At 36.5% G+C, this 17,716-nt stretch overlaps 1 protein-coding gene across 2 annotated transcripts in view; it reads right to left on the bottom strand.

Moving 5' to 3' along the window:
• Positions 1-375: 375 nt before the first annotated feature.
• glra4a (glycine receptor, alpha 4a) overlaps positions 376-17,716 on the bottom strand; it is a 44,812-nt gene continuing 27,471 nt past the window's right edge. Inside the window, exons 4-10 of one of the 2 annotated variants that reach the window (XM_017408085.3) lie at positions 15,861-16,084; positions 13,787-13,869; positions 9,175-9,312; positions 8,805-9,019; positions 7,767-7,916; positions 4,945-5,055; positions 376-1,296 (exon numbers count right to left, since the gene is read on the bottom strand). In XM_017408085.3, coding sequence (XP_017263574.1) covers positions 1,006-1,296; positions 4,945-5,055; positions 7,767-7,916; positions 8,805-9,019; positions 9,175-9,312; positions 13,787-13,869; positions 15,861-16,084 — 1,212 coding nt within the window. In that variant the 3' untranslated portion in view covers positions 376-1,005. The remainder of the gene's footprint in view (positions 1,297-4,944; positions 5,056-7,766; positions 7,917-8,804; positions 9,020-9,174; positions 9,313-13,786; positions 13,870-15,860; positions 16,085-17,716) is intronic. The other variant, XM_017408086.3, reaches the window with a different exon arrangement.

Genomic DNA, 17,716 nt, shown 5'->3' with positions numbered 1-17,716 from the left:
TCCTCAGCCACATCCCTGCATTTCCACACCTTCAGCGTCACTCCTGAAGCCGGGGGGAGAGCCGGCAGCTCTGATGCAACGGTTTCTGAAACCTGTTCACAGACTGATTACCCGTTTACATCTGCAACATTTGCAACTCTTTCTGTGGAATTTGATTTCCACCTTCAGTTTAAGCTTTCCCTCCTCTGGGGATTTGTTTGAGCAGGTGGGGGTTATTAACGGACTAAAATAGAAAAGTAATTGTGAGCCATGCAGTCCGTCTGTGATTAAATTTCTCATGCACTGAAAAAGGTGTTCTGAGTTCTTTTTTTTTTTCAAGTAATCAATTGAATGTTCAGATTAAACAAAAGCAAAGCCATTACTGGTTTCCTGGCAGAATAACAATTTATTTAAATTTTGACAAAAGGAGATACATATTTGTGCTTTGTGCATTTTAAATAACAGCTTTGTTTATATACAATTTATTACACTGGTATACATATAATTTATTGTTACACATACTTAAAATGAATTACTGTTAATTTAATAATTATAAACATCAGAGACCTGTTCCTTCCCCAAAAACCCATTTAACAAGGAGTTGTAAAAAAAAAAAACCCAAAAACAAAACAAAAACAGAAACACATCTTTTAATTGTCAAAAACATTCATTTAAAGCTGTGTCAAAATTCAAGTCAGTATGTCTCATTCAGCCAGGATCATCTTCTGGAATAAAACCCACGAGTATCAGCAATGTTTTGTCTTGTTGTGATCCAGACGAATCAAGACAAAGACATGAAGGAAATCACTAACCCCAGCATGAAGCCACTAGGCTTAATCTAGTTTCTTCTTCCTAATCTCTCTCTGTCTGAGATCCTGGAGACGCACCTGAGCACAACGTTTTATTTATTTTTTTATTAGTGGCTCTGAGAAGCGGTGAAGCCTTCTGACACATTTTCCTCTTTGTAATGTAGATTAGACAGGCAGTTGTGGTTCAGAAAAACAAATAATGTTGGCCGAAAGCGCTTTACAAATTTGCATGGATGTCCTCATGTCGCAGCACTTTATAGGTGATCCAGTAGAAGATGTTGAATATGAGGAAGCTCAGGGGAAAGACGGCTCTGGATATGGTGTCGATCCTTTTGGCCCGGTCCACAAAACGCTTGTGGAGTATCTCCCCGTTGAACATGGTGATGGGAGGTGGTGGGGCGAACACCGTTGCCCCTTCCACAGCGGTGCCATCCTTGGTTTGGAGACAGTGACCGAGTCCATATCCTCGGAAGTAAAAACCACGACTTTCCCTCACAAGTTCCTCCTCCTGTGGAGTCAAGCAAAGAGAAACAAACAGATTGGACCACAGCTGTCAAAGAGAATTACAAGGAAATGGATGGGTGATGGGTTTTGGGTGTAAAACCACAAAAACAGCAGAGTGGGAATACATTTGCAGAAAAAAAAACAAGCGAAGAACTCCCAAGTAAACTAAATTTAAAACCATAGCAAAAAAAAACAAAACAAAAATCGTTTCTCTCAGTTTTGGTTCACAGATAATATTCTAAAGAAAAACATCCTAAAAACGCTTTCTAAAAATGGACAACAACCCATAATAGTCTTTGAGAGTATTGGAATGATTAAAGTACTGGTAAAAGAATCTGTGAATTTTGTCAAACAATAAAAAAAAATGCAACCAAATTCTCTTGTCTGTGCAATATTTTTAGAAAAAAAAAAATGACCATGAAATGACAGAAAGAAAAGAAAAACTAAAGTAAGATTTTAGATATTTCACTGATGAATATTTTAGAAACATGTTTTTTTATTGAAAAGGCACAGGAAAAGGATCAGGGCAGCATGGGGCAGAAGTTAGAGGCGTCGCCTCACAGCAAAACCCTAAACAGAAATGTGGGTAAAGATAATATGTGGATAAAACAAACAAACAAAAAGATTTAAAAGGAAAAAGGAAAAAACTTAAATTTTCCAGGTAACTAGCTCTTTCAAATTTTAGAATTTTGATTAAAAAAAGGTTCAATGTGAATTAAGTAATGATATAACTTGGATGATTGGTGGTGCATTTGTTTTTAACTGTGGCTGAGACTTTTCCTGCCCTTTGAAGAGAATATTACCCGACATGCAGCTTAACTCTGACAGCCCTGTGACTCTTGGAATGATTCACTTTTAAAGCAAAGACGTGTGATCTAAACCGGATGATTAGTACTCAGTGTGAAAAGCCCTGAAAGCTCTAATCCATCCTCCCTATTTCTCTCACAGACACAAGCTGGGTTTGCTGCCAAATTCTGCCTTTTCACTGGACAGATTTGGCACAAAAACACTAGAAGCAACTTTATGCTAATAATGTATTTGACATCTGTTCTTCCTTACTGTAAATTCATTTAAAACCGTTCTGACCTCTGTTATCTGTTTAGACTTCATAAAGCTGGTACTCTAAGTCATTTTAAACCTCTTTCCTATCACATCTGTTTGCTTGTAAATAACATTATTGTTACTATAAGCTGTCCGAATGACAAATTGCACCCTACAACAAAGGAAGTTGAGGCTAGCACTGCCTAATTATCCCTATTACTCCTTTTTAAATGATCCAGTAAATCATCAGCTAACGTCTGATAACATGTTTCTCTAAAGATAACATCATCGCTGCCCTGTTCTCCCAGGAGCAGCTCCACACTCTGTAATCTGTTGGCACAAAATCTATTTAATCTACTTTAGTTATCAAATTATCATCTGGAGAAAAATATCTTTACTGTTTCCCCCCCTTGTTTTGTTTACGACACATTTTTGTTTAGGTTCAAGTCAATAAAAACATCACAATTTTTTTGAAGTTGTGAATTTTTACTTGATATTACCGACATAACTCTTATATTGTGAGAACACAGTGAATGGAAAGTTTTAACTAGCTACTGGTTAGCTTGACCAGTTTATCTGTTTTATCTTATCTGAACAAACAGAAACAAGACACAATCACTTCCAGCAATAATGGATTTTGTTTTCTTGAGATAAAAAAAGAGTTAGGCTTCTTTGTTATCTTGAATTTAAAAGTGTTTCGATATAAATCATTTTGAAAGATGTTCGGACAGTTAAACATTGCGTTCTCTCAATATCACAAAGAAGACAAGTAAGAACACACTCATATGGACCGATACTGAATCAGATGTTTCACATTTTACTGAACAATCCTTTAGAAGTGACATCTTATTTGCACCACTGACATGTTGAGTCTGACGCCATCTCGACTCCTGAAGTGTGTGGCGTCATCCAGACCCAAAGAGCTCTGCAAGGCTGTCAGGAAAAATGTTTGAGTTTGGCTCAGAATAATCCGGATAATTATTCCACAAAAGAAAAAAAATCAAAAAATATAGATGTTAGATAAGCAATAATTGGTTAAAAACTGATTGCAGAAGCAGTGTTGGATTTAAAATGAAGTATCAAAGATTAGATAATGCAGGTAATTGTTTTTTTTTTTTAGAAGGGATGATCCAACTAACCAGTTTTGGGACAGAGATTATGTGAAATATGTAATTAATGCTGAAAGGTGCACTAAAAATAAACACTCTCAATAAACTACACATAATGGGCCTCGTGGTTAGGACTAAACAAATATGTTTTATTTAAATACAAGATTTGCAGCCTCCAGTAATACCACAGTTACACTTTTCTAAATCAAAGTGTTTTTTGTATTTCTGGTTAAAAATTCTTTATGCTTGGTACCACAGTGTGGAAAATGCTGGTTATTTCAGCTGCTTCTACCTTATCTGTGTAATGATTATTGCTTTATTTCTGAGAAAATGCATTCCTCTTTGTGAAGTGTCTGTTGTGAAATATGAACAGTTTAAAGTGTGATATGTGTCAAGCAATGATTTAAAAAGTAAAAAAATAAATAAATCAGACACCAAATTTGGATCTAAATGAAATGTATAAACTAGTCAAAGGAATTATTTAACCATAAAGCAGAGTACTAACTTCAAATGTCAAGGGTGTCTTTAGTTTTCTCCCAGACTATAAAAGTAGAACAGAAACATTTTAGTTCAAGTCCAAAAAGATTATAAAAACAAAAACAACTGGACTTCTATTCTGTAGCTGAAGTCTTTTCATTTCTCATCATCCTCAATTCAAAAAGCAGAGTGTGGAGTTCAAGCTTTTAAAGCTAATATGTTCTGTAAACTAGATCCACATGCAGATTACCCTCACTCTCCTCACAATAGAGGCTTGTTAGGGTCTTTGTTCGCCTGACTCACAAATGGGCCACTTTGGTCACATGAATGAAGGTGTTGATTAGAGTGAAAATGCTTGGGTATCAGGCTTAATGCTCCATTATAGGTGCTTGAAAGCCTCACGGATAAGAGACACTGTTTTGAGAATCATATTGTTCATATTTTGGGCCGAAAAGACAAATCGTTTAAGAAGGGGGTGAATGAAGCCATTTATGTCAAACAAGAGAAACCAACTTTAAACACAGGAGAAGAGTGAGCCTTTCCAAATTTCAGCTTTCAAAAACATTTTTACATGATCATTTTAATCCAGCAATAATCTTGTCTTTAAAGACCCTGCAGATGGTTTTTGTTTCATGTTCTAAAGAACCAGACAGTTACATGATGTAAGTTATCTCAGCAAATGTTAGGATTTTTAAAAGCGTGTCCTGAAAATGAAGATTAAAACTTTGACAAGAGGAAAACAGGAGCAAAAAGGAACTTTGAATTGTAAGTAGAATGTAATAGGTGATACACTGTGGAGGAATAAAGGGTAAAAAGTTCCTGTTTGCACTGCTACACAGAAGGAGAAGGTCGGAAACAAAGGGCTGTGAGATCAGCACAACGTGGGTTTGATTGTGTGAGAGACACCAGGATAAATTCATGTTCGAGGTGAAAGTTTCACAACACCATCAATTTGGGAAGCTGGAGGCGAGGATAAAAATTAGGTTGGAAGGTCAGGGTTGACACAGTTTTTTTTTTTTTTTTACCCTTGCACAGACGCTGCAACGCTGACTCAGACTCCTGTAGGCTGAGTTGTTACCGGGATTGTCAGTGGCTTTCCGCAACGACTCAACACTCCCAGCCTGACTGCCAATCGCCTCCATTGAAAAGGAAAGCAGAAAAAACAGTTACTATTCTTTATTTCATGCTTAGGATTCAGGATTGTATCTGTGGTGCCAAAAGTATTGAAAAAACACGTGCTAAAACAGGAAATAGATCTTAGATACAGGACCTTATGGGAACCTGTGGCTGTTAAGTGAAACATTTTGGAGGAGGAATAAATAATCCTCTAAGATTAAATTCTGTAACAAGTACAAACGGAAGTACAGCTCAGAGTGTTTTATAGTCTTAAGGGCTACAGTATGTGGAATACAGAATAAAGTGGCTGCTTGAAATCTTTGATGTCTCCTAAACCAAAACACAAGGTGAGACAGACGCATTAATTAAATTTCTGTTTGTCTGGGATTTGGACTCTCCATTAGATTCACAACTTCTCTCCGGCACAACAAATCAGGTGGCGTGTCAATACCTATCAGACGGATGGTTTGTGACCTCAGACTTCTCGGAGGGACTAATTGTACAACTGATGTGGACGAGGAAAAATCCTTTTTATCTCACAGACCATTACTTCCTCTTGTATTGATGCCGGATGGTCACGCTGCCCAGTAAATCAGCTGGACGGTTCTGAATTTACGGGGAATTTAGCCACAAGTCTGAGAGGCTGTACCACCTCTAAGTTGTTAAATGTGACTGTGAGGGTGTCTGGTCCATCTCTGGAGGAAAAAGGGAAAAAGTCTCTCAGTTGTCATGTTGGAAATTGACCTGGTTTAGAAGATGAATATAGATCGTGTGAATAATTATGTCATCAGGAAAAACAAAAATACCTTTTAGAGGTAAAGTTTTTAATTATAACCTTTATGATATGAAAAAAGATAAACCTATAGTTATTATTAATTAATATTTCACCAACATGTAGAGTTTAACTGTGGGCTTAATGGTTACTGTTGTAAAACATTTATAATAAAAAAATACCACCTTTGTAACTTCATAACAAGCCATAAGTTCGCACCTATCTGTATTAATCTAAACTGTTACAAATCAATAATACGTGGAATTCTAAATGCGGTGAATTTTCCCCAAAACTGCATGTTTTTTGTAAAATAAATTGGAAAAAAAAAAGCATTGTAATAAGGGTGAAAGCAACACAGCTGTCAAAACAAGCAAATCAAGGTGGAAAGCTGAAAAAAGCAAAAAACAAAACTGAAATAAATTAAGCTTATCCAAATTTAAAGGCAGAAGTAGCTCTGACTCATTTTTCATTTTTTAAATTTTCTCTCAGATGTATCCTGACTGTATTCCAGTCCTATTTTTATGATCCGCAACTTTGTTTTTTTTTTATGACATTTGCACCACAAACAGATGCCAGCAGGCTTATTGCAAAAGTCTAAATTACATTTTTTGTTTCATCGAGGCCCCAGAATGTAAAGAAAAACAAGGGCTTAGTTTTTAAAACCTTTCACAAGATAAATGTTGCAAGACTTGGGTGTACTGAGATATTTCAAAGTAATTTTATAGGCAATTTGTGTCTTATGCATAGAGGAAACAACAAGGAACATCGTATAGTTATAGGATTAAAAAAAGAAAACATTTAAGAAACTTGAAGTCTATAAGTTTCCATATCACTCAATTTTAGATAAGCTTTTTCCTTGGCTGAGATAAAGATGGGATGGAGAGTCTAACTGCCTTACAAAGAAAAGTTATACTAACAAATTTAAAAGTTAGTGATTAAAAACAAACTACAAAGGGAAATGTTTTAGTTTGTAATGTTTTATAAAATCTCCTCTGTGTTCTTGTGTTGTGAAGTGCCTTAAATTCTGTTTGCATGTTTTCTGTAATGTTTAGGTGTGTTAGTTTATGTGCGTTGTAGCTGTAATCATTTGTGTGTTTTATGAACCCCAGAGGAATCCAGGAATCCTGTGCACGTGAAAATAAGTGCTGATTTTCAAAGATTGGCTGAGCAAAAAGCAGCCGCATGGCTCACCGATCACTTGGTTGCAAACAATCAGAGTCCAGTGAGACTGCAAATGAAAATTTGAGTATTTTCTCGTAATACTGAGTTAAGTTTGAGGGGCTGTGGTAGCTCGGTTGCAGGTTCAAGCCCAGGTTGTGTCAGGAAGGGCATCCAAATCTTCCATGCAAGTTCGCTTGCTGTGGCGGCCCCTGCAGAAGGGAGCAGCCAAAAGAAAAACAAGAACACTGAGCCAAATTTGAGTTGCCAATTAGTTTCCAACAGTAGCTGCCCAGTGAGATGATACCTTCAGCATAAAGATGAGAATGAGCCTAAATTCAAACTGTGATTTGTCATTGTGAGATTGCCACTGCCAACTGCCAACGGTTTACTGTAAAATGCTTCGGTGTATATTCCAGAGTAAATGTGTGAACTGGGGGAGCAGGGTTTGGGGATCCCAGCTGCTGGTGGAAAGGTTGAGTCTCCGTGTGAAATGCAGCAACAGATAAAAGGTTCAGAAAGCTGCTCACAGGTCAGTGCACCAGCATGGAAATGAGCTGAGCTGCAATGAGCAGATCTTCCTCATGTAATATGACAGCCAGCTGTAGCGTGTTGATGTTGTCAGTGCCTGAATATACAGTATGCCACAACAAGAGGCACAAATCAGTGTTATAGAAGCTGACAAGGACTTGTGTGTGTGTGGGTGTGTTTACCTTACATTTCTGGAATCTAATACAAGTAGTGTCAGTGTGAGAGGTTTTCCAGGTTTTAACTGCGCGTTTCAGCACATTTTAGACTCACTATTCTCTGCTGCCGCTGCCTTTTCCTCAGCCTGATGAACTCCTTGTGTTGTCTTGAGACAAAGTTGACGGCTGCGTACTCCAGCAGGGCAGCGAACACAAACAGGAGACACACTGCCATCCAGATGTCAATGGCCTTTACATAGGACACCTGTGAACAGATCAATAACCAATAAATGTTGCTGATGGATAATTTGCAGATCATTAATAGTTGACCCATTCCTCAGCTCTGGCTCTCACTGACACACATGACCTAGAAGTAAAATGAGTCAGTGGGTTGTGGGCAGCTGACCCACAGACATAAGACAGGTCACAGCCAAGACATGAGGAGAAGTGTTGTTCATGGAGTAAGATAAGTCACATTACATCAGCCGTCGCCATGCTTTAAATAGAAGCTTCACCCAGTTAAGCTGCATTTTGCTGACTGTCACAAATGCAAATGCTAAAATATGTATTTTTGAAAATTACATATCTATTGTGCTCTTCCTAATTATTCTTTTCAGCCTCGTCATAAATTAGGATCTGCCTCATCAAAATCAACATGACATGCCTAAATGCTTCCTGCTAATTTGCTCTTATTGAAATCCTCCTCCAAATGATTTACTCAAACCGGCCTTGAAAAATCACAACATGAATGTCTGTTACAGGTCTGAGATTTAATACGTGCCTCTGTTTTGTTGTTATTTCTAGTTTTGTCAGAAATAACAGAACTAAAAGCTGATGTTTTAAAATCATGTCATTTTTTTTAAAGAAAGTGTCAGATGAAAAAGTCAGAATCTACAAGTTTCAAGCTTGTAAACATTGGTTTATTATTAATGTATCATTGACCTTTTTAAACCAATGGCAGTATACTATTTGACCTTGCACACACTAAGTCACAAAATAACTATTTACTTCATTTTAATTGAGGCACTAAATTAAATCAGGGTATCAGCTTTTGTAACTGTCACTGTCTTTACCCTCTGACCTGTGTGGTGATGTGTTGTAATTTATCACCTGTCATGTAGTGAAAACAATCAGAAAACATTTGCAGACTCACTTTGGGCAGCGAAGCTCTGGAGCCAGAGCTTTGTGTGGTCATCGTGAGCACAGTGGTGATACCCAGACCAACTCTGGCTGGTGCAGCGTCCATGTTTATCCAGAACGACACCCAGGAGAGGATGACAATGAGGAGTGAAGGGATGTACATCTGGATCAGGTAGTAACCCATCTGCCGCTCCAGGTGGAACTTCACCTCAATGCAGGTGAATTTACCTGCAAGCACATTATGTGGTCAATTCAATTATATGCAACAATGAAATGAATTGTAAAATAAATTGTAAAGTTACATTTTGTGATAATAAAAACAATAAATAATGCATGAGATTAAGTATAACATGCCCTTGTTTCAGCAGAAATTCATAAGGCACCTGTATTGTAGTGCTTTGTGCAGTAACCCAAGTCTTTTTCTTCTTTCAGCACGAACTGTGGGAGGGTCAGGTCATCGGCCACTTGAACGGGGTTGTCAGACAGCCACTCAAAGATCAAGTCATTCATGGTGTAACCAACTGTGAAAAAACAACAAGGACCACAAAGAGGACAGAAAAAAATATTAAACTGAAAGAAAAATACTGAAAAATAAAAAAGTAAAACTAAGAACACAATGAATTTCTTTAAAACCACACATTCTAGATATTTCTCTTAAAAAGCCCTACAGCAAAGTTTGGTCTGTGACTACCATTCAGGCTGTGGTGAACCACAATTTCCAATGACAATCTTTGAAATATTGTTTGTTTTTGATGGGATAGAAGGACTAATTCTCACAAAGAAGGGCTGAGAGTGCATGCTGATTTGCAGAGGGTAAAAAAAAAGTATTTTTGCTTGTCAGAAAGTTGGTTGAAAGCTGTCATGTTTAAATTTTTGTGGTCAAATCTTTGTCTCAGTGGGGATAGTTATGTGTTCTGTTATGGGCTAAAGAAACATTTTCATTAGTCACAAAAATTAAGAAACTTTCAAGATATCAGTCAATAATCCAGCAGGTGAACAAATGAGTCCCAAAAAATAAAATCACTATGAACAGAGAATTATTAAATTGTATATTTTAAGTCAAGCCGTCATTTCTCTTCATTGTATTCTAACTTTTGGTCATTTTGATACCTAACTTTAGGCATGCTTTGCCAATCAGATTTAATACATGAAGCAATAAAACATAAACTGTAAGTACAAGGAAACAGTGGGAAACTCCATTAAAAAAGACATTTTTATGTTACATTTCATAAAAGCATCAGTAAATATGATGAGACTCAAACACAGTTATTCAGTCTGAGAGTTTTGTGAGCTGCTCTATCAAACACTCTGACCTTCAAATGTGGGTTTTGTTGCCTGCTAATTTTGATGTTTCCTTTCATGAGTTCTTTTTTACAGATTACAATGTTCATGAAAACTAAAATAATATAAATAAAAAAATTAACTTGTCTGTAAAAACAAAGCAAAAAAAAAAATCGTCCAAGAAATACAGCCTCATTCGATGTTTTAACAGTGGTAAGATAAACTGACATGTATTCACCTGTGTCTGTCTGCTGCCAGTGGAGGTTGTGTAAAGATATCATATCCATCAAAACATTCAGTGACCTCTGATGTCCTATGGAGAGGGGTCACTGCTATCATACACAAGACCACTCCTATAAAAGTGGAAATGTTTCTCCATGATCCCTCAGGGCAACTCTGGATTGAATTACAGAAACCTTTACCTCTAAAATGGACAAAGCAACATTAACCATCTGCTAAATCCCCTCAACTGTAGGTACAGATATGCAAAATTGAAGGTTTTGTATTAAATCTGCATATGAGAAAACATCAGAAACCCCATCTGATTAAACTCAAACTTGGAAAACTCGGGTGATGTAGAGGCACTCTACTCATCTGTCGAGGTACTCTTTACCATCCCGTTTGTCACAGTAAAGGTCACTCAGAGCAGCTACAGTGGCAAAGTCAAACTAAAAAAGGAGACGCATATCTGCTTAACCCTCCTGAAGCCCTCAAAAGAGAAAGAGATAGAGAGAGGTGGAGAAGCCCTTGTAACTTCGGGTCAATTTGACCAGAAGGCCACTGGAGGGTGATAAATATAATGAGTTCATAGATACTGAACTGATAAAAGTTTGTAGTTTTAGCAAAAGCACTATTTAAGTGGAAATGATCAAATAATAGATAGTATATGGCTTAGTTTTATAGCTGAATGTACACTTTAGTGGCGCACTTTCCATAAAACCAGTCAGAATATGACAGTCACTTGTGTATATATGTTGATTTGCACGGTGTTTTCAATGGTTGTTTTCAAGCTGCCCAATTATTGGTATAATAAAAATACTGCATGCAACAGCAACGTACAGTTCCTCACACATCTGAATAATACTAATGTCTGCTGGGAACCTTTAGAGGCTTAGCAACAAAGACATCAATTATTCAGGACGTTACACTCGATGCTCTACCATCCATCTAAAGAACAACTCCACTAAAACGCACTGATTTTGTTCCTGAAAATAATTCACCATCGCTCACTCATCCTCTCGCAACAACTGAGAGGCATACCAATGCTTTTTCTGAAGATAATGAAAGGTTCCCCTTTGCTTCTGCCAATTATAGCTGTAAGGGCATTCAAACATAACATACACAGCACTTAAGGAGGAATAAGAATAAAATTCATGAGTTGGTATGTCAAGAATATTGCAGCAATGTAATGAACATCTGTTTTCTCATGTTAAAAAGTCATCTCATAAAAGCTCGGGCAGTTATGCTCTAAATTTACTGTCTCACTTTTTCCCTCCTTGTATAAGTTCTCATTCTTCCCACTGTATAAGTAACACAGTAGATAGGAGGTTCCAGCACACTAATGGCTCTAGGCAAAGCTAAATATTACAGGCTGCATATACAGTACAAGGCTTTGATGTGTCAGAATAAAGCAGAATCCTATTGTTGGCTCTATTTTTATATATTTTTATAAGTGCATGGCATGAAAGGCCAGAAAGGAAGATTGGTCTTGGCTCACTAAACCTCAAAGATTCTTCTTTCTTTTTTTTTTTACCATTTTCTCCTGCTCCCTTTTCCTGCAGAGCAGATGGTGTTACCACTGCTGCAGAAGTGACAGTAAAACCAATAATGTCCTCTTAACATTAGGCTGTAGACAAGGTGATCACACCCTTGGGTGGTATACTAGCACTTGTCAACACAAGGCCAAGTATCCTCACTAGGCCTTTAATAAGAAATGATTACCTTTCATCTAAGGGCAGTGGAATGTGATATAGTTCCTCAAAAAAAAAACATGCACACCTTTCAAGAACCCATATGTCCACCTGATCAGTTCTTTTACTCACACTCCTAGAAGACAAACTGTTTTACATCTTATTTTAATACTATTGGATGTTTTACTTCTTCTCCCCATGCCAATTTGAAAAATCATCTTGCTTTTTGGACAAACACTCATATAACTTGTTTCTTATTAAATCAGACACAGATAGCATTTTTTAAAAGGTATGCATGTCACCCCCCACCTTTTAAGTTTTAGACTATAAACGTCCTATACTGAGAAATGATGAAGTTGTAGTAATTTTGGTGAAACCTTGCAAATAACAGTATTTGCAATTTTATGCAATACCACCAAAGGCCATGCTCAAAGAATGTGTTCTGAATGTCTCTCAACTACTACCTGCATCAAATGTTTGCTCAATACCTGAGAGTCTGAGAGTCATAGCCACTCGATGTTTGTCTTCGGCTGAACTGAATTCACAGTAAACAACAACAAAGACACAACGATGCATGAGAAAGGGAAAAAAAAGGATATTCTGTTTTATGCCTTTCTTTTTCTCATTCCCATTTTAGCATGTCTGACTAAAAAATGTTTAAAAGAATGTACAATGTACACATTCTCACTGCAACTTTACAAAATGCTAATTAGTGTAGGAAAAAGGCAGCTGAACAGTATAATTATAACCATCTTATGAATTTAATAAGACTCCTAAACACGAACTCTGCTCTTCTGATTTCCACACAGTCATGTTTCATGTGTGCAGACAGTACAGTAGAGATGTCTGCTGAAGTGTACCAGGCTGCACTAAAGATTCAAACAATTACATTCATGTCAAATAGATTTTATGAGCCGACTGTAAAATGTCTGCACTGATTACTGTCACATGTGTTAAAATGTTCATTGGTTTGCTCCTCAGCTGGAGTGGAAATTTCCTCGGTTAATTAGTTCACGCTCCGTCTTTTGGTCAAAGTAGGAAAATGCATCACACAGACATTACTTCTGCTGCCACAACTCCATAATGACTTGTGTCTCAATTTGAATTTTTATATGATTCGTTTGTTTGGTTTGCATCTGCAGTCTTCGGCCTTGTTTTGGTTTTTACACAATGATGATAGCAAAGAAATGCAAACACAATATTTGTGTATGTTTATGTTAAGAGCAGTAAAACTTCAAGATGATCATCTAACTTTACTCGAAGATATGTTTGATTATTGATATAAACTTGTTCTGAATAGGATTGTTGTAATAAAACATGTAACAACTCCTCATATATGTATACATTGTGTCTCGCTTCCTTCATTAATTATGCAGATTTTTCAAATATTACTGCAATTTTGGGACCACAGCACGCACATTAGCGTCCTTTTCAAGCTGCTGGAGACTAATGTCTTTTACTTGTGGCTTTGTTGCAGGAAAAGCTTGAAGACTGTTGTTTTCTGTTGCCAAGTCACACCTGAACAGTTGCTGTTTGGGTGAAGAAGCTTTGACAGTGAAATTCATTGACTTATGGCTGTGATTTTAATAATGCCATTTGCACTTCTTTTTTTTTTTTTTTGTAAAAAAGGAAATGGCAGAAAAAATGCAACCAGATCAAACCAGAACAAACTTTCAGGTCCAAAAGTGTTGGTGAATATAACAAGTTTCAACACTTTGTAAGTCAGCCAAAAGGCGGAAAACAAAACCGCAGAAAGAGGAAAAAGAAAAGTAAAGAGAATAGAGACAAAGAAGTGGAAACTCACAACTTTCAAGTTGCATTGTACAGGTTTGAATGTCCATTGGGAAATTCTTCAAGTCCATGGGGCAGGACAGGGTTAGAGTCAACCTGAGACAGAAAACAGGAAGAAAGAATAGCAGCCATAGAAAATGTGAGAAGACACAAAGTGGTTCAAGGAAACGGTGCCAGACATGAGGAGACACGGTAGAAAAACAGACTGAAAGAAGAGTGAAATTAATCAATGACAACACAATTGTTTTGCAGTTTATGATTTGGTAAAGCCTTAATATAAATTAATAAAGGAAGAAAACTAAACAGTTGATGGAAAACCATCTTGAGCTACCATTTGATCCCTCCTCGCGCATCAGTAATAGAAAAGTAATTGGTGCAGGCATCCTGATTTTATTTGTTATGCTGCTTATGCTTTATGTCTTCAGGGATTCTTAAAGAAGACAGAGGAAGAGCTGTTTGAGAGTCTGTCTGGAGGAAAGCTGTGTAATTACCTGCTGTAATGTATTGCCAAAAGGCAAGACATGAGCTTCCAGCAATATACACAGATGCACACTTTGGTTAATGTCTTTTGATGACACAATATCTTTTCCAACAGCAGAACAAATGACAAATCCCCCGAAGAATAAATTGTTATCACTGCTTAAATGGTGTCATGTTTCGTGTCACACAAAGACAGTTGATCCATAATTACAAAACATAGTTTATAAACACATCAGGTCCCTGCAATAAATCAGTTGTGTTGATTGTTGATTGGGAAGGTGATTATTCTGAGTTAGGTAGACAACTTGTGCTTTTTCCTTCTCAGTCGTCATAAACCTGAACATATTGACACTATGACCTGCTACTGATTTTATTCCTGAAAAATGCAAAGATTTAAATACGTTGAGCAAATACGACAATGGAAAAGTCTATTGTGCAGCCTATTGTGCAGTGCTTGCTTTTTAAAATGTAAGATGTGGATAATTAGAGGACAAAAAAAATCAGGCCTAACAAAACAATCTATAGGAGATGAATGGTATTTGAAAGTTACGTTTTTAGGAAACAGGATAAAAGCAGCAAAGACCTGACACAACTCTATGTTAGGTTTTTTAGCATTGTTGGTGCTAAAATACCATTTAATGTTTGTCAAACTGTGTTATATTCAGTTTGTTTTATAGCTTAATCTAAATAAATTGGAACAAACTGTGTCTTTATGTAAAAGCATCTAAACAACTCACTCAGATTAGATTTTCTTTGCCAAGTTGCATGATACTTGTCGACACAATGCTGGTTCATCCCTTGAGTTCTGGACCCTTTTGATGTCTGAATGATATATAAGTTTAAGTTAAAGGTTTTCAAAAAACAAACAAACAAAATTAAAAAAAACCTGGATATGGTCAGGTACTGGACTGATAATTGGTGAGAAAACAGCTCAAGTCCAAAGAATTTTAAAAGACTTTTAGAAAATCTGGAAAACGTCTGATCTGATAAAGTAAAGGAGATAGCAATGGCTTAAGACTTTTGCACAGTGTGTTAATAGTTCATCCTTAGTCCATAGTCAAAAAACTAAACCTGGATTTTGTCAGACTTTATTATGGTACAATTTTCTAATTAATTAATTGATTGTAGATGTCTCTAATAATATTTTTCTAGGCTTTTCTCACCTAATTGAAGTCATTGTGTCTCTCAAGTTGTCATATTCTCTATTTTTGTCTTGGTTGTTATTTGCTATATGAGCCTTCTTTGAACCACTCTGAGTAGAAATCATGGTTTGAGCTGTTTTCATCTTTGTTTTATGTAAACACGTGTATAAAAGATATCTCAGTACATATTGTGGTCATTAGTTGGATTTTTTTTATATATATACTCTTAGAGCGGTTGAACTGTGCTACAAACTAATATTCATTTTCAGGATTCAGTTGTTGAAAATTGGAGGAAATTCTAGACAAAACAAACAAACAAAATGTGTCAACACTGTTTGCTAAACCCTAAACTTGGATTAAAGTTTAAACTTAATGCAGCGGCTACAGGTTAATTGAGTTCATCATATCGTTCCGTTATCTGCTTCGAACCCAGCACCCAGAGGCTCGGCTGTTAAGTTTACATACCTGATGCTGTAAAGAACGCTGCCATCTTGGAAAATCCGTAGCAACTTGTTATCAGTTGTGACCTCGTGGAAATTGGCTCCTTTCTCATTTGCGAAGAATAAATCAGGTTTCCAGATAGAGTCCAACATGGAAGGATCCAGATCTAGAGAGTCATCTGGGTATTCACTGTATGCCAGGCGAGGGTCATTCCATTTTTGTCGTAGAAATACGTTCAGCCTGTAGTCCTGTGGAAAACCACAGCGTAGTTAATGGAAAAATGTATCACGAGAAAAGATTAAAGTACAGATGGAAAACTTTTAGAAGTCTTCTTTTTCTGTTATTGGGGTTTAAAAACACAAGAAAAAAAGGATGACGAGAGAGACACTATTAAAAAAGTGCTTTACAAATAATATAGTTAAAAAAATCAGGCAAAACAATTCAGTGAACAAATTTAAACTGCGAAGGTTTCAAGTAGTTAAAAAGTCCAATGAATAAAAGTGAGTATTAAAAAGGGATTAAAAAAGACTTTACTTTCTCCTGTTCAGAGTGCAAATAGACTTTAACGAAACAAAGACAGTCTTAAAGTCAAAGTAAAAGTGAGTTCTCAATTTAAAGAAAAGGAAAAATGATCAGAGACAATAAAAAATAATAAGTGAAAATAAAATTACTACTGTGGTATTAGAAAAGTACTAATACCATAGTATAAATATTTAAATTAATAAAAAACACCAAAAACCTGAAAAATTTTGTTTTTTAAAAAGTTAAAATGGTGAAAACGTTTGAGTTCAGTTTGTCTCGTCTATCTGAGTGTTACGGGAACTTTAGCAGACCTTCATATTACCAGTGAAATAAAGCTGCTGCACATTCTGATTATCCTTGACTTGATTGAGCAACATCTTCATCCAGATGACAGGAGGTTAAACAACTTTTTTAGGGTTGTTTAACCATCATGATGCATTCAGCATCATAATGTGTAAAAAGCACTATAATCTTTGCAATCTAACAAAAACAATTGGAAATACAACTGATGTTTAGTTTAATTGTATTTATCAGTCTTTATTGAAGTTGTCTGAAAGACTATATATGGCACACTCTGCCATATTTATTGCTCACGGTCTGTGGGTTTGTTTGTCTGTCATGTTAGCAAAATATTTCATGAACCTCTGGATGGATCCTAATGACTCTCAGAAAGTAATCACTGATCTGTACCTCTGATTAACATCCCAAAACAAGATGGCTGCCACAGCTAATCAACATCTGCAAACAGAAAAATAGAAAAATTACCCCCTAGATATTGAGCCAAACTTTGATGTGGTAGTAGCAGAGAGTGATCCTCAAAACACACTTTGAGCTCCAAAAGATTTCACAATATTGCATGAATATGTGCACAACATAATTTACAAGATTTGACCAAAGCGGCTCTAACACCGTCCCGTCTCATCACAAGATGATCTTGTTGTAGCAGTCCAGCAAAAAAAAGAGGGGGATGATATGCAATCCTTCAAGGAAGGCTGAGCGTTTAATTTTAATAAGGTGCTGCTGGACAGGTCAGCTCAAGGTACTGAACACTGAAGAACCCTGCCTCCAGACAGCACCCAGAAATAATTAAATAAAAACTCTATTACATAATCGAAAAGTCATTTTTGTTCATATAGGTTTTTGTAATTTTCTCTTGTTAGTTTTGTTTATCAGAATATGCTTTATCTGCACAAACAATAACATTATTAGTTTTTTTGTTCTCTGTAGAGACATAGATCCGGTCCTCTGGAGCTCCCTCAGTTCCCCTTAAACAGTTCACTTCTGTATCGCGCTGACCCAGCAGCAATAACACTATAAATGCAGACCTCTTCTCTCCCCTCCCTCTTTTCTTTCAGTTT

The sequence above is a fragment of the Kryptolebias marmoratus genome, linkage group LG9 (genome assembly GCF_001649575.2).
Source record: "Kryptolebias marmoratus isolate JLee-2015 linkage group LG9, ASM164957v2, whole genome shotgun sequence".
Taxonomy (NCBI): Eukaryota; Metazoa; Chordata; class Actinopteri; order Cyprinodontiformes; family Rivulidae; genus Kryptolebias; species Kryptolebias marmoratus.
Note: the sequence above shows the minus strand (reverse complement) of the source record. Positions and strands in the feature narration are given on the sequence as shown.